The 25,046-nt window shown below is 40.2% G+C and overlaps 1 protein-coding gene across 2 annotated transcripts in view; it reads left to right on the top strand.

Moving 5' to 3' along the window:
- EGF (epidermal growth factor) overlaps positions 1-6,905 on the top strand; it is a 65,030-nt gene extending 58,125 nt beyond the window's left edge. For both annotated transcript variants that reach the window (XM_086747600.1, XM_086747601.1), the window contains 3 exons: positions 29-131; positions 3,511-3,613; positions 5,105-6,905. In XM_086747600.1, coding sequence (XP_086603726.1) covers positions 29-131; positions 3,511-3,613; positions 5,105-5,178 — 280 coding nt within the window. In that variant the 3' untranslated portion in view covers positions 5,179-6,905. The remainder of the gene's footprint in view (positions 1-28; positions 132-3,510; positions 3,614-5,104) is intronic.
- Positions 6,906-25,046: the final 18,141 nt, after the last annotated feature.

The following is a 25,046-nucleotide window of genomic DNA, read 5'->3' as shown; positions in this document are numbered from 1 at the left end:
ATTTGTTTCAGCTTTTGTTCTGTTGCAGAAGTCAAAACCTGTATAAGAAGAATCTCTATGCAGAAGGGATAAGAGATGCCAGCAGCCACGATAACGATGAGAATGTGACACCTACTAGCAACAAGTCTCGGGTAACTGTATTAATGTGGAGTGAAGAGGAAAGCAGAAAGGATCAAAGAGTGTTAGGGATCCATTTGAGATTATCCATCAAATAATTCACATCTTAAATATATTAAATAACTGCTAGAGTCATCAAGTGCTTTGCTGTGAACCCTAGTTCATCTTACCTCATTGTTATCCCTCAAAGTTCACAGCTGCCTGGATGTATTGCAACCATTAGCCAGTGTTATTGTTAGCTTTGAACACAACAGTTGGGGAACTGTGTTCTAAATTAAGGAAATGGCGATGTGATGACATGGCATATCACAGAGTTATTTTCACAGGAATGTATGCCCTCCGTAAAAAAGGCTCCTTGGAAGTCAAGTGTGTGTGCTACATGAGATGTTGAACTTTATTTTAGCGGTTGCTGAAATTAAATGTCTTTATATTAGAGGCTGCTGCCTTGTAAAGGAAAGCAAGATGTTATCAGGCAATTTGGGAGGGAATATAAAATACAAATTTTGCACTGGTGTAGGTAGAAATGACATCATGACCTGGTTGTACTGGCCTGTTTCTGTTGTCATTCTTGAAGTTGCATGAGAGAATTTGGCCCCATAAGATCTGATTTAAGGACCTGATTCTCACTAGCATTAAAATGGCATTACACTGCTGGGTGATAGCAACTGAAACTTGAAGTTGGCAAAAGTGACATAATTGGCATCTGTGGCTCCTTCTCTGCCCAGCCTGAGACGCCTTTCTCAGAATGGCATGACTTACCCTGAGAGCCAGTCCACACACACATATCATTCAGCTCTGAATAAGCTGTTGTAGTGCAGGTATCACCATGCTTGTCCAGGTAGCATCAGATTAGCTAAGCAGCATATGGTCTTCAAAACAAGCACAGTTACGCTAGTGGAAAAGACTATTGGAAGAGTTTATACTTGTATGGGATTGGCAATAAAGTCTAGTGAAGCACATATCTTTTTGCTGGTCTAACTGCACAGTCTTTCTAGTATCGGTATTACTGAAAGCTTTGGAAGCCTTCCACAGTCAGCCATAGCTGGAAAGGTACAAGAATCATGTGCACAGTAGTCACGGTCACAAAAAGTTTGACTCTGCTTCAAATCTTCGAGTCCAGAAAGACATGAATTTGTTCTACTAGGAAGTCTGTTCAAGGGGTTGAGTATGTTGGAATATTTGTAGTGCAAATCCAAGGATTCTTAATCAATCCAAAGAAGGCCTCACAAATGGTTTAGACTGAGTGTCTGGCAGGATTTGTGAGCAGGTGGCCACTGAAACACACTATCAAATATATGTTTGGAGTACTGAATTAACGTGACCTTGGTTATGAAATACTGTTCCTTAGCTGGTCAACTGCATACTTTATGGACCTTTTATTACCAACACTTTGTTCCTCCAGGTACTGGACAGCAAAAGTGCTGAATCGTGACGATGTCATCTGTTCACAGCAGAGACAAAACCCACAGCTTGCGAAATATCTGAGGCTGGGAAAATCAGAAACATTTGTTGGGACTGAGAACAGCTCGTTGCCTGGGAGAAATGCTTTAGGAAGCCTGCAGCTCATCAGCTCTGTCCCCACCTGCTGTTGTCCTCACAGTTAATGCTAGTAGTCAGTGACATTTTTGCTGAATACAGGAGTAATTAAACAGCTAAGCAATGGACTGAATCAGCAAAACCAAATCCAACCTACTCATCTATTACACACTTGTGTTAAATTTCACCATGCATTTTTGCACTGGGAGACATCAAATACATTAATAAAGTAATTTATTGCAAATGTCTTGTTGCAGACTGGAAGAGGAAATCACTGACCCTTTGCTAATTATTGTTGCTTGCACAGTAATGGAGTCCTGTGGTTTCATGCATGCGATTTTCTCTGTGCTGATGTAGCCACAGAGTATTAAGTTTACTGGGGCTTCGTGCATGCATGCACTCAGGTTAGAAACTGTAGATTTGCCAGGCAAATTTCTCCTGTTCACTTAAAGAGGATTATTGGGGAGCTTAATGTAAAAAAAGAGATTGTACTACACCAGGGACTGGTGTAGGTACTGGAATAGGTTTTTGGGGTGCTGTCAATCTACACAGCATTAATAATCCTAATGAAGCACTTTGTATGAGGGCTGGATGATGTGTATGCAGTAAAGAGCTCACAAAATTCACTCCTTTTGTAGCCCACAGTGCTACTGCTTATTTGTGAGACTGGGGAGAGGGAGCACAAAGAGTTTCTTGTTCTTGCCCATCTAGGTTAACGTAGAGGATAACGAGCTTTTATGCTATCACATACATCAAATGCTAGGTATTGTGATACTGAAACTATACCTATAAGTTGTCTAAATTTCATTCAGTTTTCCCCTCTGTTCTGCTGGGTGAGGCTACATTTAGCTGAGGGTATGCCTGGATATTTTTTCACATTTGTATTAGAATTCTATAAGCCAGGTTAGGTTTGTTGTAGGGATGTGTAAGCCTTGGTAAACTTCCACACGTGCCTGGATTTTGATGGTATCCTGAGAATTTTCATCCAGTAAGTGTACTGCTTTGCACAGCCAAAGATATTTTGCAGAACTGTGTGTAGCTGAATCTCTTCAGGGGTTCTGTCTCATGTGGGTTAGCAGCTGTAAGCCTACAGATTTTATGTAAATGAACTGATGCCTAAACAACCACACCTGCTACATCTGTGATCGATCCACGTAGATCTACCAATTCTCCACTCGGACCACAGAATCTGTCAGTCCTTCTATTGGAACATCTTATTTAGAGATATTTTCTCTTTGTCCCTGTCTCTACTCTTTAAACATCTCCCTTTTACTGGGTTTCCCTCTTTCCCCCTCTACCATTTCAGCACAGTGCTTCACATTGCTTTCCTCTACCCCTGTTTTTCCCGTTTTTGCTCTGATCTTTGCAACATGTTCCCCTAGAGGCTTCCATCTTCTGCTTCCAAGGTGTCCCTTCCACTGTCACTGAGGGATGATGGAATCGCACACCCTAGGTGGTGCTGAGAGCCGGAAAAGGAGGCTCACTTCCTTCCCTGTGTTTGCCAGGATTTTCTGCTGTCTGGCTGTGGGTCTCTGTAATACTTTAAAAGTGTCCCTCAGTACTATGGAGAGGGTTGATTTTCTTGCATCTGGAAAGGTTGATTTGCAAGGCAAGAGAATGGGTAGTTCTTTACTAGACCGGGACTGGACACTTTCCAAAGAAAGACCAGGGCTGTCATCAACTCAAGTGTTTAATAATCTGCAGGGGAAGGGTCATCCCAGAAGCCAGGAAGACTTTTTCCCCTTGCTGTGGTTGGAGTGTGTGGTCCTTCTAGTTGCCTCTTGGGTTTTAGAAAACCAGTTCGTTTGATATTAACTTGAGCTTTGTATATTTTGTCCATATTGTATGTATTTGCAGTTTGCGGTTGTTAAGGAGTGTAACAGTTCTCTGGAGACTAAAACAATTGATCTAATTGAGTGTGAGACAACAGATCCTCATCCTGCTTGTCCTTCAGAATATGGTGAGTAGGATTTCTGTCCTTATTAGATCTCTCCTCACCTTTGTACCAGCAGCAGCAGCAGCTGATAGAGGAGACAGAGAAATCAAAATTATAGTTCTGGGCTGTTTACAGCTGCTGTGCACAGCAGAAGCCATGTTTGTATTGCTGTGAAGAGACTTCACTTCTTCACTTTGCAGATTATTCATGAGAAATTACACTACAAAGGTGCTTCCACATTCATAAGAAGCCTGATGCTTCTCATGATAGTAATAATACCATATTGTTACATTTAATAGAACTTCACAGGTTTGCTTCATAGCAAGTGAGTTACAGCCATCGTACTGATGGGGAATGTATATCCATGGAAAGATGTGCTTTGACACTCCTTCATCATTCAGGCAGGATAACTAACAGATCTCCCCAGAAACCTTTTGCCCTGTGGCAGCAACTGCAATTCTGCTTTTTGTGTTAAACTGCTTGGGGAGTGTTTGGTGCTTAAACAAAATGGGATGAATGAAGGAGATGTGCCTCCCATCCCTGGTGCAAAGGCAGCAGGCAGCACAGAAGCACACGATGGGCTTCCATGGCCCACAGGTTACCAGCTGGACCACTCTGAATTTTAGGAAATGCTGCCTTGTGGATGGCAACTGAATTTCCTAATTAATGAGACGGTGAGAAATGATGGAGAAAGACTAATATCCTTAACCATTTGTCTTACTTGCCATATATAACTCCTAACTACAGAAGTTATTAGAGAACTGAGTTTGCATCAGTCATTTAGAAATTTGCAAAGACAAACATTTGAGGATACTCGAATGGGCAGACATCCTGCAAGATTTTCAAAATTGCCCATCCTGTCCTTAGACATATGTTGGGAAGTCTCTTCATTCACCAGTACAAAATATGCCTCATATTTACTTGGTTGGACTAATGTTGTGAACATGTGTAGAACTGTATCCTTCAGTGAAGGAAGCCTGATGTTTTCCATTAGGAGGCTCTGTTTTCATTTATAGTTTTATCAGATGCAACTATTGGAAGAGAAATCTCTCATGACAGGTGTCCAACTTTTTTCTTAGTTGAAAATTTTAGCAAAAGTGGTTCAACCATTTTAGAGAACAAAACTGGTGAATAATCTGCTGTCTTTTCTAACGTGTTAAAGAAAGTTCTTATACCATGCCAGTGAAAAACTCTTTTGACTTTGGAGCAGGGGTTTTCATTTTACCAGGCAGATACTCTTCCTGTCACAGGTATGCATTTTCTTGTTTTTGTATATCAAAACAGAAAATGATGAAATTTGCCTAGGACAAGTAATATCTTAAAATCTGAAGCAAATTCTTGACTTTGCCTCTTTTTTGTTCTTTTGACATGAATTGGTTTTGTAATTTTCTGAACTCTATTCTGCTTTTCCTTTTATAGTTTTCCTCTCTCAAAGTTGCCATTAGCTTTCTTTTAGATTAGTTATTGTGAAGTTTCTCAAATGGCTTTCAGTTAATACATGCTCATTTTCTCCAGTGGGAGAACAGCCTACAACATACGACAAAGCAGCAGAGATGTTGGCAGAAGAGGAGAAAGAACAAGACTGTTGACAAGAGGTTCCTGTTGGTGAGAAATCCCATGGGCTGATGCGACTTCTCAAGCACCGACTGGAAAGGGAGCCCTGCGAGCTTGCTCCAGCCAGCCTGCTGATGCAGCCAGACTAGAAGCAGCTGGGGTTTGAGTGGGAAAAGGAGGAAGGATGAAGTCAGTAGAGAATGGGAACTTGTGAAACACTGGAGCAACCCTCTTTTTTTTTTTTTTTTGTTAAAATCTGCTTTAGAAAAAAACACGAATAGAAACAGAACAGAGAAGTCCTTACCACTCCTTCCCTGTCATCTCTGCTTGGAAGAATTACTGTGAGCAATGTATTAGCAATGAGTCCTCTATAAATATCACTGTAAGTGTCACTGCTGCTAACTTCACCTCCTGCTAAAAGGACATTGGGTGGTAAACAGACTAGTGGGTGATTTTTCAGAGATAAGTAATTTCTAATGGATTTTATTGCAAGTGGTGGTCTTTATACATATGCACACAAAGTCTGGAAAACTGCCTAGAAAATGGGTCACAAGCACAACTGCAGAGAAACTGGAATGGAAAATAATGCAGGAAAATGAATTAAAAATGAATCTTTTTATTAAAATACTGTTCATGGGCACTTTAAACCTCTTCCCAGCAGTGCTCTCAGGCGAGTGTAACTTCCTGGACTTCACCAGAGAGATTCTTGTATCTGCGTCTATAAGTGAGCACCAAATGGGGTCTTGCATTTCTCAGGCTCAGTGAGCTGGAGGATTGTTTGTGAGCACATGGTATTAATGATGGTCATGTCTGTTAAGTGAGAGGTAACATTCTTCCATTAAATTTTCAAGTCTACACTGGTCCCTCAGAGCATTACAGGATTGTTTCTGGGCTGAGGCAGTGGGCCTGAGTCTGCGTTCAGCCCTGTGAGGAAGCATGTGCTGGAGCTATCCTTGCCTCACAGAAGCGTGGCTGGCAACAAAATTTGGTCCATTATATAGGACTTAGTGTGAGGAAAGAAGTCCAGACAGTTGCTGCTCTAAAAGAACAGGAGGAGTGGGACAAACATAAACCCACTTCAGTTTGAACTGACTTCCATGTAACTGGTTTGTGCTGCCTGATAAAATCCATGGGATGTATTGGAAAATGACACCAATTTTTCTTGCAACTGGCTTTCTAACAACTACACTCCCCCTCCAGTTAGTTACTAAGAACTAATTCACTTATAAAGCTCTGTTTTATAATGAGTTGTAGTTTAGTTGTTTATAATCTCAAGTGATTTTCACCACTGATCTTGACTCCATAATGCTGTTTTCAGAAGGTTTTGGAAGATAACTGGAAATCAGCTATATTACTTATCACATTTTAATGCATTTAATGGGGATCTCTCAGTCCTCTGTCTTTAAAGCCTACTACTGTAACTATTGGACACCTTCTTTAAACTCTGCTACAGTGCCCACCATTTGTGTTCCTTGTAATTCATTAGCTGGATAATAGTGGCCAATGTTATTAATTTGTGTGCTTACTATCCTGCTTTTTGGTTTTTTAGAATCCTGCCGTGAAGGTATGGGATATTGTCATTTAGTTACCAGGTCTGTATGCCAATGATGGGAAGGAGTATTGCAAGGCTCATACCTCTGCTCCAAACAGTTACACATCTGAGTAACTTTGCTGCATCAGTTCTGATTTACTTTGGTGTAAGCAGTAAGAATATTGAGCCCAAGGGGTCTGAATTACAATAAACATGATGCTCTCTTGTGTGGAGAGTTGTCATTTGTTTCTCTTCTAAAGTGATTTTTACTAGTGGTTTTGAATTGCTGAGTTTTGTAGTCACATCAGTTCTGAATTCAGAATAAACTTGTAAAATAGGCATTTCCAGAGGTCAGTTGGAACCAGTAGCAATGAAGACGCATTCTCTTGTGTGAATGGCAATGGGAGTGCTTACATGGAAAGAGAAGTGGTTGAGAAGAGTTGGCATACTAAACTGTGTTCGTGAGAGGACAACCACTGGGTTGAACCATTAGAATTTGGTAGATTTTATTTTAAGTTCAGTATATTTTGATTTCAATAACATTGTTAAAAACATCTAGTTTGGATTCCCAGGTCTTTCACAGTTCATCATTGATCTTGTGTATTTTGATGGGAAGAAAGTCCAGCTATAAAAGCCCTGATTCAGTAAAGCATTTTATTTCTATGAGAGCTAGAGAGTAAAATTACTTTGAGCCTTGCACTTTTTTTTTTTTTGATTATCTCTGGTGAAATATGTTTGTTTGCTTAAAATCAAAGTGCTGTGTTGAACAACAGTCAACATTTAGAAGGAAGTTTCCCTGCTCAAAGGAAATAAAGATTTGTAACTTTGAATCATGTCTAAACAAAGGTGTTTGAGACTCCTTACAAGTTAGTTTCATATTCTACCCCTTGTTTTGTTTACTTTACTTTCCTTCAGTCTAAGGATCTAATTTTAAATTTGGTAGTGTTCTTTACAGAATAAGATAGGAAAATTGAATATTTTTGTAATTAGGGTGCTTTGAGTTTTAAATGTTTCCTAAACTTAGCTCTAAACTCAAAATAATGTTTAGTGTAAAATCTTGAGATGGTATTTCAACACAAATATAATATATTTGGTTTATCTGTATGTTTATAAAGCTATTGATTTATAAAATAAAATAAAAAAAAAATCCCTGGTGTCCCTCTTGTTTTAAAATAAGAATGCAAAATTCTGGTTTCAGGTAACCCATGCCATGTTTTTTGATAGCTCCATTGGTTTCATACAGCCACACTGTGTAATGGGTTGGTGCAGCACGTCCAGGTATCATGGGGTTTTCTTTCACCGCTCAGAGAATCTATACTAGTGAGGATTATCTTCTGCAGTTCACAGGTAGATCCCATCTTGAATATGGTAAGTTTTTATTTATTATTTTAGTTATGCATTCCCATAAACCAGTAGTAGCCATATACTCCTTTTTGTGCACGTTTAAATAGCTCTGTTAGGAATGTTGCTGCTTGTTTGTCTAGAAATATTATCCATGGCTTCACAATATGTTTTCAAACTGGTCTCCAAGATGTTATTCTCAGGTGCTACAAGCAGATCAGTTGAAGTCAAATGGTTGAATCCTGGAGAATCCCCAGGTTTTTTGGCTAAATTTTTTTCAGGTATACAGAAAATCCCCCCAAAACTTTAAAAATTATTAGACTTTCTGGGTATGTAGTTAATTTAGTATTGACCTCAAATCCCACTGGTATAATCTGACTTTTAAAAATGAAATTAGCATGTGTTATATTAAGCTGTAAAAGAGGAAACCAGAAACAAAGAAGGAAAAAGCTTGGCAAGTCCAAAGTGAGAAAACTATTGGGCAATTCTAAAGAGCAAGAGAGAAAATGAGTTTGTTTAGTTTAGTAAATCCTGATTTTATTGAAATTGACATTTCAGTTTTCTAAAGCCATATTTTCATTGTAAACAAGTGTGGAATGATTCATGCTCATTCGTAATGAATATAGGCAATGCAATGGTTCCTAGTCATGGGAACGCATGACACATCTTATTTTAAGTCCCTTTTGCAGTCACTTGCAGCTTTGCAGAAGTTTATCTGTTCAGGCAAAATTTTTCCATCCTGGTAATCTCTTTCAGGATGAAAATATTTCTAAAAAAATTACAGGAAAAAAAAGTAAAAAAATATTCAGAATGGGATTAGGGGAAGCCTCTGCCTTGTTAACGTATATTGTGTTTTCATCTTATTGGGAGCAATTTTATCTCATGTTATTTCAAGGTGATGCCTATGCTGTTCAGTTAGTCTTCAGGACACACTTGGTGTTATTGTTTCACTCCCTGATAACTTGCCATCTTTATCTCTGTGCATGTGAAAAGGAAAGATGTTAGTGGCATTAGAAGTGTCCCCCAGAGCCCCAGGAATGCACCCCAAACACAATCTAGAAGGGTGATAGCCTAAGTTGTTTTTTATTGAGACTGCTGTTTAATGCCAGTTTTGATGTGGCCCAGGAACAGCCAGCTTTCTAAAGACTATTCATCATGGGCTTAACTTTCAGGCAGTCCTCAGTACTGAGGTGGACTTGATTCAGACCAGTGAAAAGCCTTAGTCCCTTCTAACCAGCCTTAGGGGCCTCAATATCCTGCAATTTCAAGGCTTTGGAACTTGACTTTTGAGGCAACTGCTGCAATAATAATCTATAAAGATGCAGAAGCCCTTTTGTGTTGGGACCCTGGCCACTATCACATCTTCCTCCTTAAGCGTAGGTGTTACAAGCAAAATGTCTTCTCCCTGTCTACGTTCTTTTTTGAGGGGATAATTCTGACTCTTTCTTTCTATTACATATAAGTAGAAGCTAAAACAAAGCCTAGAAGGTATTTCTACACTTCATACATCAAGATCCTGTAGTCTGGCAGCTGCCTTTTTTACAGATAAGAAGTCAGGATACGTCTCCAAGATTAATTTTAAGAACATCTGAGGCCTAGACTCTTGTTTTTGCTTGCACCCACTGTTGCACGACATTGTTGCCTTTCCAGGCATCCAGCTTTATACCACACGTGCTCCAGGAGCTTCAGTCCACAGATAGTCTTGTCTATGTTACCCCTAATCTGGCCCCATCAGTCTGAACCTCAGTGTATGCTCATTACAGGTCATGGGATCCTGTCTGCCAGCCAGTTTTTGGTCCATGTAGCAGTATTGGCCTTAACCACATGGTCTTTATCCAAACCAATTTGGAATAGTTTTAAAAGTAAGTCAAAGATACGATGTAAGGGAATTGCTCACTTAGTGAGCAGCTACTGGAAACAGAACAGCTGGAGTCCTGGTTCATTGGTAAGTCCCCTAGGTATTAATTTAGTGCAAACAATGAAAAGAATACTTAATAATTTATAAAAGAATTAGCTACTCATGCCCATATAGAAAAGAGATTTATTAAGAAAAAACCAGTTTAATAGCTTCGTAGTTTCATGACCCAGCAATTTTTGTGCAGCTCTGGGCGTTTTATTGATTAAACCCAAGAAGGTTTATGTGCTGTATTCAGCATAGAGAACTGTGTGCACATTTTAATTGACATGATCTTTGTTACTATTGATTGCACAAAACAATATATTTGAGTGTGCTATAACAAATGGAGAGAATGCACAGTTGATATTTCATTAGTCTATTAACAGCAGTTAATCATTATATGAGAAGTGGAAGTGTGCTATGTATAAATTTATCCTTTTTTCTCAAGAAAGAAATAGAAATACTTAGACTAAAGTTTTCATGACCGTTTTTGCTGTTTACTTCTTGTTTGCAAAAGAAAATTGAGCCCAGTTCTGTGCGGCCTTTGTGCAGTGTGCGTGCCTGTAAATAGTAAGAGTTAGGAAGAAGAAACATGTGTTTTAAATGGCTCTTGAAATGTAACCATTTAAAAAAAGAGATCAATAGGCTAAATACAGCCAGACGCAGAACATCTCACTGGAGACCAAAATCACTAACTATTATGGGAGATTCAAGGATCCCTACAGCATTTGTATGAAATAATAATAGAGTTCAAAATTATTTCCGCTGACCTTAGTGTTGCTCATTAAAGGTTTTAGCAGAGACCCGGATACAGTCGCATTCAAGCGAGGTGTTTGGAATTAAAATACAGATAAAAGGAAAAAGGTTAATCCAGGTCAAGGGAACAGACCAAAGCTAGGATTGAATAAGTTTATAGTATCTTCTCCTCATTTCTCCAATGGTCTACAGCAGTTAGTTTTAAGTAACACTCTTCTTTGCAAAATCTCCCAAATGAGAACCTAAACATGGTATTAACTGACTGCTTTTTGGCTTTGTCAGTATCCTTAATCACTATACAGTGATTTTTGACCTCTAAGAGAATTTTTTTAGCCTAAACACAGAAATGTGCTAAACACTACCTTCAGGAGACTGAGATATATAACAAGGCAGCCTCTACTGCTTATTATATGTTACAATCATAATAGTTTCTGCTTTCTTATACCTAATAATGTGTCGGAAGTGAGTATATCAAAACACACCATGAGCCGATTTCCATAATAGTGAGTGAACCTTCACCCCAGAGCTGAACATTACCAAATGCTGAGGCAGTTAGATCTGGATCTGATGTACCTTGTGGTTGGATGAAATAATAAACCAAATCTGAAGTCTTCATCCAGCCAGTGGTTCCCTCCTGTTCTTCTGCATCCCATCTATCATTCACTCAAATGCAAATTTAGAGCTCTGTGGCTGAGGATGCTGCTACATTACAGAGTGGTAGTGAGCAATCAGAAGCAATTGATTCTGTTCCTCACTCCACTACTCATGGAGTGGGATCAGGCAAATAACTTAGCAGGTCCTTGCAGGCTTCCTCCCTGCTTGAATAAAAAGAGATGGAAAGAAAGAGAGCAAGAGAAGGACACAATAATTCTTACCTATACTGTAATAGCTCTCAGTGTGGCATGTTTTTTGATTTTTGGAAGAAATTCCCACAGAAGGCCTATTCTTATAAACAAAGCTAACATTAAAATAATCAGATTTGGAATCAAGCTGGTTGAGATTTGCATTTCTTGCTGCTCCAGAGACAGGTTAAGACCTTTTCAAAGTGGACGCAGTTTTAGCACAGTCATTAGTGTTGATTCACTCTATAGCTTCCTGAAGGCAGGTTGTGATGAGCAGGGGTTTGGCCTCTTCTCCCAGGCAACAAGTAGGACCCGAGGAAATGGCCACAAGTTGTACCAGAGGAGATTTAGATTGGACGTGAGGAAAAACTTTTTCTCCCAAAGAGTGGTCAGGCACTGGAATGGCCTGCCCAGGGAGGTGGTGGAGTCGCCGTCCCTGGCAGTGTTCAAGAGGCGGCTTGATGAGAAGCTACAAGATATGGTTTAGTAGCTGTGGCAGCAATGGTTGTGGGAAAACGGTTGGACTAGATGATCTTATAGGTCCCATCCAACCATGTGATTCTATGATTCTATGATTTTACACCATATCTGAACCTAACCCCATTCTCACATCATTATATGCAAAGTGTGGGTATTGTACACCCTAACTCACTCAATTTGATTTTCGAGTGATGATAACTGATCTTTCTTGGTAAGACTCAGCCCTTTGCCTAAAGCCTGCTCACAATAGCGTCCAATATAAATCCTAAAGCAGTTAAACTCTGCTAACCTTTTGTGTAGAGATGAATTCACCCTCTGTTTATATGGGTAATGATAAGCAGATCTAGTTCTAAGATTTTAGAAATGCTTTACAGAACAGAAGTACTGAAGCTCTGCATCAGGAGGCTTCAATAAGCATAACACAAGTATGTTTGCCTCAGTGTATGTTTTAGGATGAAGGGAGCATTAGAAGCATTTGAATGTATCGATGCGAGGTCTTCTGATCTACAATAACACAAGGCATGCAATGTGAAGTCTGGTTCAAGATTCTCGTTAATTAGAGATTTCAACTAAACCCATAGCGTGTAAGCTGGGGTGTGTGAATGTGCCGTATACCACCCAGCTTGCTATGAGTAAAGGAGGGAAGGGTGGTTGGGTTCTTTAAATAGTGAGACCTAACAAATGCCACGTTTTGAAGTCTTAGGAAAGAATGTGTGCTAGAGTACACTAATACCAGCAAACAACAGAATAGAAACAGATACAGCCAAAAATTGGCAGATCTTCTCTTGGAATGTAAAGGAGGGGAGGAAAAAAAAAAGCAGCCAAGAATTAAAAGGCTAGGTGTTATTCTTTCCACATGTGTTTATAGAAAAGGGATAGATTTCACTTTTCACCTTTTTCTAGTTTAATGTGTATTTTTTCTTCTGGTTTGGTTTTTGATACTTTTTTTCACCATCCATTGTTCTATTATAGGTCATTCAACCTTATGTTTAGATGGCTTTGTAACCCAGGTAGTATTCCTCTGCTTCCCATCTGCAAAATCAAAGGGTCATATTTAGTACACTACTAACCATTCACATTTATCCTGCATGCTGTGCATAGATAACAGTTTGCTGCTTCAAAATCATGAAAGTCAAACAAAGGCCCAGAAGGACAGGAAACATCTTAAAAGACAATGGCTGAAAGTTTTCAAATCTTCTAATCATAAAAATAAGAACAAAATAGGGAGTTTAACCATTCTGCAAATGGTCTAGAAGAGGGAGAGGGAATGAAGAAGCAGTGGTCAAAGGCAATGGTTTATCAGAACAGACCTTTCTGAGGACAAATATAGATTATCTCTCATATGACATAAATTCATCTAAACTCATCTTTATAAACCTCCTTCTGTGTGTGAAATGACCATTTCTGGTGCAATGTGTTATGGTTCTTTTGTGTGCATGTTTGTGTGTTTCTGTCTTTACATTAGCAAATAACGAATTAGTTTAAGCATTTAATAGAACAGATTATGTTACTGTACTAATGGACAATGGATATATCTGAGAAATATCACAAAGCTGAATGCATTGTTCAGAGGAACTAAGCTCTTTCCAAGGGTACAGAGTCTCATTATTGCCTCAGCCCATGGATGAATGTGGTCTGTTCTACCAGAGTGGTTCTGTACCTCTGAGTAGGGTGGTGATCGAGCTGCTCTGTAACGTTTCTTCACACTGGGTTCTGCTTTACACACATGCCTAGTGTTGCACTCAAGCTAGTAGAGAATTTATATCAAATATCCATGCTATTTTGTAGGATATCTATCTGAACTGTATCTACTCACCATGTACTGTCTGTCTTACTCATTGACCACCTAGGCACATTGAAACACACAGATGTATGTAGGAAGATCATTTGTCTTCTTCACCACCATGTCTAAGAAGCAATAACAATTGACACTTGCTCAAGCAGGAACTTTAGATATCGCCAGAAATGTGTAACTTAATTTAATATTTTCCATCCTATCAGGTGAAATGGACACAGCAGTGAATTGCTTCAGTATTTCAGATGTTAGATGAAAATGGCATCTATCTACTGATAATCTGAGCTGTAGGATACATTTTTCTTTAAAACTCTAAAAGACAAATACGACTGTGAGTGTATGATTTGTCTTCTTGGCTACTGGATAGAAGAGTGACAGGAAGTTTGTGGTAGCATCTCACTCGCTCTGAACATACATAGTCAGTGTTGCAAAACCTGAGAGGCTGGGTAAACATATGCAAGATTTCCAGTCACAGCTCCAGTCCTGCAGGGTATGATATTTTCAGCTTATTGCTTTTTTTTTTTTTTTTCCTTCCAGACTTTCTGAAAAGTTTTTTTTTCTTGCAGAACTTTGCAGATCACAAGGGTCCAGCTAAACTTCAGAGAAGAGTCATGAATGTATAGGATCATAGCTGAAAGGAACCTGTCAAGGTTCCCTTTAAGTATCCGGTGAATTCTGGAGTCCCTGGTTTTGTAGAACTCTCAAATTGTTTTTAGATTTTAAGAGTGTTTGCATTCATTAAACTTTCTTCCTATACTTTAAAACCTCATTTGTTTTCTTGGAGAGGTTTTTGAGGTCTAATTTTTAATTAAACTTCTAGCTTAGGGCACACCTCAGCTGTAGGAGCAGACAAAAGGCTCCAGAAAAAAAAGAAATGAAATGAACAAGCGAATGCTGTATATGTAGTAAAACACTCACACACACCCCCACACCCAATACACAAATACGTGTATTTACTAGCAAAGCTGATCAATTCAAAATTATTAAATGTTGCATTCTAAACTCTGTCCAACATTAATTCAACCACTTTTTAATGTGCATTACATTGATTTATTTTCTTTGCTCCTATGGATTTTTGCTTCATTTATGAACCAAATGATTTATAATAGATTTACACTAAAAAATTATTTTGCTGCTCAATCCTGATTGTATTTTACCAGAGAAATCCCTATTGTGGTTTTAGAGAAAGGAAGTGTTAAATTAATATAAACAGAATCTTAGAAAGTATTGAACCATTTTCAGATAGAGCTTGGATTTGAAAATTGAGTTCAGATGTGCCTACTTCGCAACACTAACACCATTGTGTAAACTATTAGCAATGATGGTTTCTGTTGTCTCTGTCCTGCTTTACCACTGCTCTTCAAATTGCTCCATCAGGAAGCCTCAAAAAGTGGAATTGCACTGATATGTTACCTAACTCCAAACCTGTCTGCCTGTTGTACTTAGCTTTCGGTAGGGCAATGAGACTTTTGTAGAATATATTCACATCTGAGTTGCAGAAGTTAAACACAATGAGTTTAGGAAAGGATGGAGTTCCAGCTCGAACTGTGAATTTCCTGACTTGTGATTAAAACCAGATGCTCGGTGCTGTTATAACATAGATTTTTATGAGTGAATACAGCAATATTTTATTTCATAAATGTGTGCTTTACAGCTAATCTAATGGGAATTGTAAAGTAGTACCTGACAATATCAATGTTTAAATGTCCCAGTGTAGCATATTAAAACAATAGCAATTCTTTGCTCGTGACACAGCTGAGGTGCAAATCCATATGCTGATACCCTCTGTAAAATGTGTCAGGTGGAAGAGAGAAACACAATCTCTCAGGACAATATTTCAGGGCCAAATGCAGTCTCTTACAAGATGTCTTTGCAGATCAATTTCTCAGGACTATGAAAAATAAATGTAAACATTCTTGCAAAAGTATGTTGGCATTTATGGCTTTGCATTATGTATAACTTCTGACCGTTTATGAGAGAAAGAAACACCACAGTGTGAATACAGACTTTTCTATATTACATGCTAAATGTGGCATTAGTGTGTCAATGGGATTTAGAAGAAAATTGTGCTTATCTCAATATTTGCTTTCTTGGAAAGAATTAATTGCACATCCACATCCTTCTCCAAAGGGACAATCTCATGTAAAGCACTTTTTCCTTTTTTTTTTTCTTTTTTCCCTCTGTCTTCCTGTTCTGGGAAGGTATCCAACCATGTGGCAAGAAAAGCAAAAGCACCGAGAGATGCACTCCCAGCCAATAAGCGGTGGAGCCGACCTGCCAGCTGTCAGTCCAGTTGCCTTTCCTCTGTCTGACCTGTTCATGCCAGTGCCAGACTCGGTAGTTCATATAGGAAATGAGGCTTTGGTTGCGCCGAGGCTGCTCGAGCTTGGTGCCCCAAGTTCTCACTCTATATTGTGTTTTATAGCAGGGGAAGCTGTTGCCTCTGGGGTAAGGCAAGGGCTGGACCTACTGTACAAACAGGGGTCAGAGTGCCATGAGGTGTGGTTTGTGTCTGGAAAACTGGCAAAGACTCCTCGTGTGAATGCATATGCACAAATTAAACTTTCCTTTAACTGGGGCAGGCAGTGAGGTGTGGTGCGAACTTGGCTTTCTCTGCTCGTCTTTCCTTTTTGGTCTTTTGCAGGAGCCACTCCCTCTGCTTTAACTGATATTTCCCCAAACCCAGTGTGAACACCAGCACATGAAGGCAGATTTCAAAACCACAAGCAGGATAACATGTAAGCAGCAGATTTAAGAGCTATAATGTTTACTCTATAGAGTTTACTCCAAAATATTGGAGGAAGACAGCTGATGCAAAGCATCAGATACCATTTTTCTTTAGGAATGAGAGTCAGGACAGAACATCACCATGAAATGTCTTCCTCGTTTCAGAGTAACAGCAGTTAAAATGTTGTGGTTGCTCACCTGTAAAGCTCAGTTCCTAAATTGGGCATTATGCTTTTGTTCCACTTTACAGCTGATATGGCTGAGACAGGAAGTGCTGGAATGGTATGGTGCCTTCAATGTGTCTCCTGATTTCTGCACCAGCGAGTCTGTATGCCTATAGGGAATGCAAATGAAGGCATTATATGGATGAAAGTATGGATCATCCTGGGCAAGGTCCATCACTGTAACCTTTTGATCTATGGGGAAAAAAACCGTCCTCTTATGTTAGATATATTTGGTGTTTGTGAAGAGATATGGAGTGAGAATACTGGAAACCACATGCTCTCATTTATCTGAAGGTTGGGGATTACCTTCCTGACGAGTGAGAAAGAAGTTGTCTCAAATCTCATTCAAATGTTTCCTTTGTTTCAGTAGATCTTGGAAGAGAGACAAATTATAGCAAATATGTAATTTTGACATGAAAAACAGTCCAAAAGGGCCCAAAATGAAAGCACAAATCCCCTTCAGCTAGGCACAGAGAATGAGCGTGGCTGTCTTGCAAATGATCTGCTCTCACATGTCGAAATTCCAAAGATTGGTCTCTCTCCTTCTTTTTCTCTTTTTAATTGGAAAAAAGGATCATCGTTTCCCCACCTCATTAACTCTGCCAGTCTCCAGTGGTATTAAATCTCTCTTCCTAGTAGTTTAAAGCAACCCTTTTACATAATTTTAAACATACACCAATGTCAACTTGTTGAGGGTCCTGTGTCCAGGTGTCAAGTTGGGGGTGGTGGTAAGAGCAGGACCTCAAGGAGGGGATCTACATGTTCTGTCAAACTCTTTCTGACTATGACCTTAACAGAGAAAATATGGCCTAAGGAACTGCATGAACGAAAATAATCCAGTAACTTACTATTCTGGTCCCAGATTCACCGCTTGACTGCTCTTTGATGTTGGACAATGTGGTGCTTTATCTGTGTCTCTTTTCTCCTCTCTGACTGTGCCTCTTGAGACGGTCAGTTCTTTGGGTTCATGGGACTATGCTCTTGTGCAAAGCTTACTTACGCCATGCCCTGCAGTGCTGTGCCTAGGGACTTGGCCAGGTCTACCTGAGCCAGGGCCAGAGCAAGATCACCCCGTTGGCACAGCAGACTGGGCATGCAGCCAGGCCATGACACTACTGTGTTTGGAGCAGACCTAGAGAGCCTGGATGATGGTGCTGCAACATGGTATGACTTCAAAATGGCCTATCTGATCCACAAACGGTAATAATAAAATAAAATCCATAGTGTTGCAGCAATTATCTAGAAAATACAATTTAAAAAAACCCCTTATCTTCCACTGAGAACAGGAAAAAAGTGTACCACTGAAATAGCTATGAAAACTACCCATCTAAACCATCATTTGCACCAGCTCACTAGTCCTGTTGCAGGTTCTAATGTTAAACATTAATACATTTCAGTGAGTGTCAGCTGCCAGCATATTTTTTATTAGCATATAGTCTATTGCATCATTGCTCTCAATACTGGAAAGTGATGGCAGACTGAGAACTGTAGAAAGCTGCTGTTATTTTTTCATCCTCTCCTTCCCCACTGAAGGTTCCTTTCCTTTATGTTGTGTCATTTGAACTGGAGAGGAGTGTTTTGCCTTGCTGTGGATTTCCTTAAAGCAGGCATTGGTGCGATGGGAATCAGTGACAGACTTTCTGCTCACAACAGTGATACCACAACAACTTTGTGACCACTTCACTTCTGTTTTCGACTTCTCTGACATCACCCTTCAGGACACGCTGGGGAAAAATAAACCAAACCCAACCATTAAGTTCCTATGTCAGCAAAATAGGATATTAGGTTAAACAGTCTGCTAGAAGTGACTGAAAGATCTGCATTAAGCAGCAAGCCGCTTGTTGAATGTGTTGGAAATGGTGTGAGGAGGAATTCACAGAATAAGGCGGTACTTCTGTGAGCTCTGTGTAGGCCTCCGGAGGGAGGGAGGGAGGGAGGTCTCCTCTTTTATTATCTGATGAACATCAGTCCCCTTGGTCAGACTGCTAGGCGCCTCCTGGAGCTTAACCTCAGATTAACATCTGCTTCGTTTCAGTGTCTGTCTGATAGTGATATCAATAAACATCATCATCTTACAGTAAAAACTGATAATTAAATCTGTGCCTGCTGACTCACTATCTATTGTGCCCTGGGGAATAATTGCAGATAGTGAAGATTTAATAGATAAAAAATATTTTATATTTCACTGAATAATTAATATGAAGCTCCTGTAAACATGATAAGGGATTAGCCACATAAAATGTGTTTCTGTAGATCATATGAGGTGCAGTCAGAAGCAGAATGAGTTTCCTTGGGGAATATCTGCTGTAAATGGGTAAACCTCGTTGACCAGATATGGGCCCATTACACCAGGATGGTACCTGCAGGTCTGACCCTTGCCTCCGTTCTGCTTTGCAAATATCTGTGGCAACTGCAAAGAGTATATTGGAGGAAAAACACAGGTGAGTGTGGAGTCACATTGCATATACATTTGCCACTAAGAGCTCTTGCACTCTCTACTAGGCAAATCTACTGTCAGGCTTTAGTTGGACAGACTCACTTTTGAGCTACAAAAATCCATTTTTCATTACTTTCCTCTAGATTGCCCCATGGTATCTGGTAAATAGCCTCTTGAGCTGCTGGAGCTGCACCTCCCACCAGCAACAAGGAGTAAGAAATGTCCTGAAGGAAAGCGTGAGGCACTAAATGCTTTGAGTGAGGTGAGGGCTGACAGGCACTTTCTAGTATTACACGTGAGGCCCTGTGAAGAACTGAGCGTGGTTCAGTGGCGAGACTTCTCTCCGGCAGAAACAGCTCTCCTAGGGCTCTCTGTGGGGTAGTGGCTGAGCACGTTCCTGAAACCAATGCACAGCCCCCAGCACAGTGACAGAGCGATGCTCCTGTCAGCCTCCACTCATCCCTCGCCCTGTGCCCTGCTGTGAATGCTGTGCTGAACCATAGATTAGGAGCTGGTGAGGGCTCAGTCCTCAGCCTTGGAGAGGTTTATGTAGATGTTCAACTGTGCACTGCCAGTGGTTTCTTGGGTGGTACTGCAAGCAGGATTAGAGTCTTAAGCTGAGGGGACAAGACAGAATGGGGCAAACAGAGAAAGACAAAAATTGAGTATTTAAGTTTACTTTTCTAAACAGCCAGTCTACATGTTTGTACATTCAAAAAAATTCACTGCCAGGAAATGAAAATGCAAGGAGTGAATCAGAACAAGAGTGCAGCAATGTAGCTCTGCCATAAGCAAGAGAAAAATGAGACCTCTTTTTTTTTAACTTCATATCAAATTCTGTTGTGTTAGTTTGGGAAAAAAAGATACAGTAGGAGATGTTAAATTGCATAAGCACTGATTTATTTTTTTTTTCAAGTGAAAGTGTAAAAACCAGTTAAAGTACTTAAATTGTGTGCACATTTATTTTCTTCAGTTTACCTGTTCAAGAGGGGTTTGTGCAACTCACCAATGTCATTGCTTCTGGAGATAGACCAAGGGACATAATTTGATCCTTCTGTCATTTGGGCAGTGTCACTGAACCTGCACTAGGCTTTGGGATCACTTCTGAAATCCTGTGTGCAGGGCATTTGGGGTGCTGTTAGCAAGTGCTGTACACTACTACATGCAAAAATGTACCTTGGAATTTGGGATCTGCTCTTCAGCACAGGTCACAGAGCTGGAGTCACAACTGAAACTGCTCCAGGAAGTTTTCAGGGTTTAATTTGAAGGTCTGAATTTGGTACAACTTGAGTAGTTTATGAATTAGGATATTTAAGTGCCTTTGCTAGATATTCCTAGATTGCATGACAGTTAAAGTTTATTCAAATTTGATTAAAAAGCCCAAACACTGACAACTCCTTACCCCTGCAGTTCTGCACTAACACTGTAATAAGATTAAAGCAGAAGCAGGTGAAGTATCACAGTGATCTAATGTGAGAACCCACAAAATAGGGATCTGGGGACCCATATTTAGGGAATCTTTAGAGATCTGAGACAAGCTGTTCCTACTTCAACTAATTTCAATAATTAAAACATGTGAGTTTATCACAGATTAATACATATCATGTCATGAAAGCCTGTTCCTCTTAAAATCAAAGGCAATTTGGCCCTTAATCTTGATGTGCTATCGTTTCAGTTATTTAAATATTTGCTATTTTAAAAAATGAATTATCTGTAGCTCTGTGTGTGTATTCAATGCAGGAAGCCAGCCAGAGATCAGTAACTTGTACCAAGATTTTACGTAATGCTGCAAAACGAGGCCCAGTTGGCACCAAAACAGAGGACTGAAGAAAGATAGCAGGACACATTCGTCAAAGTTTTCATTGACAGGACAAATCTCCTCTGCCGAGGTTTAGGCTAAAAGCTTTTGCTTTATTTCTTCAATGTGGATGGTCCCTGTGGTTCAGCCGTGTGCATTAACCCATTTAGCTGCCCAGACACATCTGTTTGTTGAGAAAAAGGAGAAACCCCCACTCTTACCCTCTCCCCAGAGGAGAGGAGGGGACACTCGTGCTTCTTTTCAGCTCAGCCTGTTTATAATCTTACTTTGCATTAGGAAAAGAAACTTTATGTCTAGGGACAGGTAAGAGTGGCAAAGCTTTGGGGAGACTGTGTGTGGTCTTAGAGAGTGTAAATTTCAAATTGTGCTTTGCTGCAGGTTGAGCAGTCTCCTATCCCACAGCGATGCCCTGAGTGACTTGGAGGGAGCCAGGGGCTCTGAGGGTATTTAGCCGGTCCTGCAAGCTGCTGTCTGGCTTTGCCCCGCACACAAGACCTCTGTGCTGCTTTACAGCCCCGGAAGGGACAGCTTCTGGTAAGTGGCCGTGTGTGGAAAAGCTTGCTAGACAAAGTGATCTTTGGCTTGACTGAATACAACAGGCCCTTCCTCTGGCCCGTGGCTGGATGGGCTTGAGGCAGCTGGCCAGCATACCCATGGTCATACCATCAGCCTTCCTCCTGGCGCGGAGTCCTGGGCTGCACGGGCGGACATGGAGCCGGCCAGTGTGATGGAGCAGGAGGAGAATCCTGAGCATCTGGGATTAATTGGGTCATTCATCCATGTTGTTTGAACAGATAAAGAGCTATAAAATGCCGATTAATATTACAAGGTGTCTAACAGCCCTTTTAAATTTACTGGTGCTGTTTTCTCTAGTGTGCATTTGTAAAGGGCTTCTGGCAAAATGGACTATTAGTGTTAACTTCACAAACGAATATTTTGGGTCACATGTCCACTGCTGTCTTGGAAAAATTACATCTGATAACTTGCCTGAGTAAAGTGAGACCAAAATTAATGGAGCAGGGCTTACATTAATGGAGCAGAGCCAGCTCATAGCCTTTGCTCTCTGAGTCCTTTTGAAATTTCTGAAAGCATATAGATGCCCCCAGAAACCTTTCTACTTCACTAAAGGTGTTTGAGTTACATTTCTTAGAGGAGTGATAGCTCAGTGTGCAGTATGATTGGCCTCTATTTATATTTATAGAGAAAACACTTCCAGCCGAACTCTTAAGTGCTTTCCTGATGTTGATGAATCCTGGCTGGAAAGGAATATTGTTTGTGTTTATGAACTGTGCACCTGAGGCACAGAGAGAGTTATTTGTGTGAGTTAATGCATTAAACCTATTGCATATCCCCGAACAGGAACCAGGAGGCTGCTGTGGGGAGGTCTCAGCCGGCACAGATATCCCTTCCAAAATGAGCCCTTGGCTTAACAGCACCCTCATGGATCATATTGGCATTAACCTCCTCTGTCCTTCTCTCCTTGTCCTCAGTGATCTCACACTTAAAGTAAAAATAGCAAACTCTATCAAAGATCTTGCTACTTCTGCAGATTTCATCATCCATTTTCACTGCTTTCAGTGGTTCCTGTTTGGGCTGGAACTTCCACAAATAGACATATATGGTAGAAAAAAAAGTCACTCATGACACTTGGATTTGTGTCTAAACTAGGAGCACTTCCCAGCTCCTAAGTTTCCTGCTTGCCTCAGCCATACCTGTCACCATGTCTCGATGAGACTTACACTCATCCATACTGCTGGCACCCTGGTTTCTGAGCGATGGAAACCTGAGCACACAGGAGAGAAAGGAGCTGTGGCAGCCTCAGACAGGTCCCTGCATGGATCATCAGGGCAATGCTCCTCGGCTGTGCAGGCGGCACATCTGCCGGAGAGCACGAGCACAGTCAGAGAGCTGGTCAGCAGCAACTCACTGAATCTGAGCGTGGTCCTCCACACTTCTGGGTTTTTTTTTCATCTGCTTGATGTGTATCTGAGGAAGCTCAAGGGCTTGTCTGATAAGGGAAGCATGGCAGGATCACAGCCTGCGGCTGACTATTTAGCTAGGGACTGGCACAGGTTTTCTTCCAGCAGATGCTTTTCCATGAACTCAGGGAATCATCAGAGAAATGATTTGTGAAGTATTGTTATTGAGAATGAGTCTTTTTCATTTCTAAATCCTCTCCCTCATTCCTGGGTTACCACTCTAACTTTTTGCATCTGTAACACAGCTTGAGCATCAGAAAAACTGCTCTGAGGCAGCAGCTTGATGTAAAGGTAGTGACATCTCAGGTGCTTCACATTGTCTTTGCACTACAAACTCTTTTCTCCCTTCTTTTCTCCTTTATTTTTTTCCCCAAGTAATAAGCGTTTCTGGTATTGACAACTAACATGTCAAAATGCACAACTTCAGGTTGCAAAACCAGGGAACTTTTCCTTTGAAGCTGTTTATTTAACAGCTATTTATTTAGGTATTATTAAAAGCCCCAGCCTGTAGTGCTGCCAGACAGTGCCATTAAACAGAGAGATGTGAACTAATTCATGCAACTTAAAAACCTATGCAATGTTCCTCCCAAAGCTCATATCAAACCTTTGGGGAAGTGTTGGGAGAATTTGGCAATTTGACATATATTTGAGAAAATGCATAGTAACAGCCCAGAATATGTTTGGGAATTTGTGCAGATTTTTTTTCCTTTTTGGGAAAGGAGGTATCTACAGCATTTTTTGTGTGTTCAAAACATTCAAAAAGTATTTGGTCACAGCTAGTCCTTAATCCTATGGGCTAATAGGAAATACAGTGGATAAATCTTTATAATGTTTAAAAACCTTATAAAGAGATTTTGGTAGTTATTAAGAGCCCCTATAAACTGCAAGAAGCAGCATGGTGACTGGTGCAAATGCTGGGCTGTGAATGGTGGTCAAAGGCCTTTTTTTTGGGAAAGCAGGACCTCGCTGAGCCACAACCTGGACAATCTGTCCATGGACAACCAGGAGTTAACTGTATCTCTGATAAAACTAGCTGTTTAGTTTGCCAAGGGGTTCAGTGTGTCTCAAGATTTCAGTGTGCATATCTTGCAGAGAGGCCAGGAAATTGGGCTGTAAACTCCGTTGGAGGCATGTTATGTCGTTTTCATTTGTAAGAGAATTGTGTGCTGGGGTTTAGTTTGAGGCACTTGTCTCCAGTGCTAACATCTTTAATTTTATTGACTAAACCTTTTAGATGTGAGGTTTTACACAGATTAAATTAGGATGTAACAGCTGTTGTTTAGTCTTCCATTCAAGAGTAAGCACATTTAAAGAAAAGAAGCTGTAGCATTCAAATAAAGGAGAGACATGAGTGTATACCCAGAGGGGCTGTCACTTCAGATGTGTGAAGGCAAGTTCTGTAGCACGCTAAGATGGAGAGCTGGTTTCTTCACGTGTTACTTCTGCTCACTACTTGATTTAATCAGGAATCCAGGAGCTGAGTAGAATAAAAGCTATATTGAAGTATAATGCTGATAAGTATTCAAGATCTAATATATATCCCCTAATGTATAGGGAAAGAGTGACTCCAATCTGAATTCAGCACATAACAGTAAACACAGATCTGATTATTTATGATGTTCTAAAAACATACGTATTCAGTAATAATGTATATGCCTAGATGACTGGGTTGATCTTTTCACCTAGATTTATGAATCTGTTAACAAACCTTCCTATTGTCTCGGAAGGAGGCTGGTATAAATACTGTAATTTAATCACAAAGATTTTGACCTTAGCACTATCAATGAGAGGCCTTGTTGCTGACTGAGGATGTATAGCCGTATGCTTGAAAGTGGGTGTTGCAAAAATATGTTTGCCATGAATTAACATTTGAGTGAATTTTGACAGATAGTTTTATGTCTGGTTTTGACTGTTCTCTGGTAAAAACCTTTATTGGAGAAATATATAAGAAGAGTTAAATTCAAATTCTAATGTAAAAGTATTCAGTGAAACAGAAATGTGTATAAGCTCCACAATCATTTTTGCTCTCTCAGCCAAGGGCTGGAACCCTTGTGTGTGTGACCAATAACAGCTGA

The sequence above is a fragment of the Chlamydotis macqueenii genome, chromosome 4 (assembly GCF_036417535.1).
Source record: "Chlamydotis macqueenii isolate bChlMac1 chromosome 4, bChlMac1.mat, whole genome shotgun sequence".
Classification (NCBI taxonomy): Eukaryota; Metazoa; Chordata; class Aves; order Otidiformes; family Otididae; genus Chlamydotis; species Chlamydotis macqueenii.
This window is presented reverse-complemented; position numbering and strand designations above follow the sequence as displayed.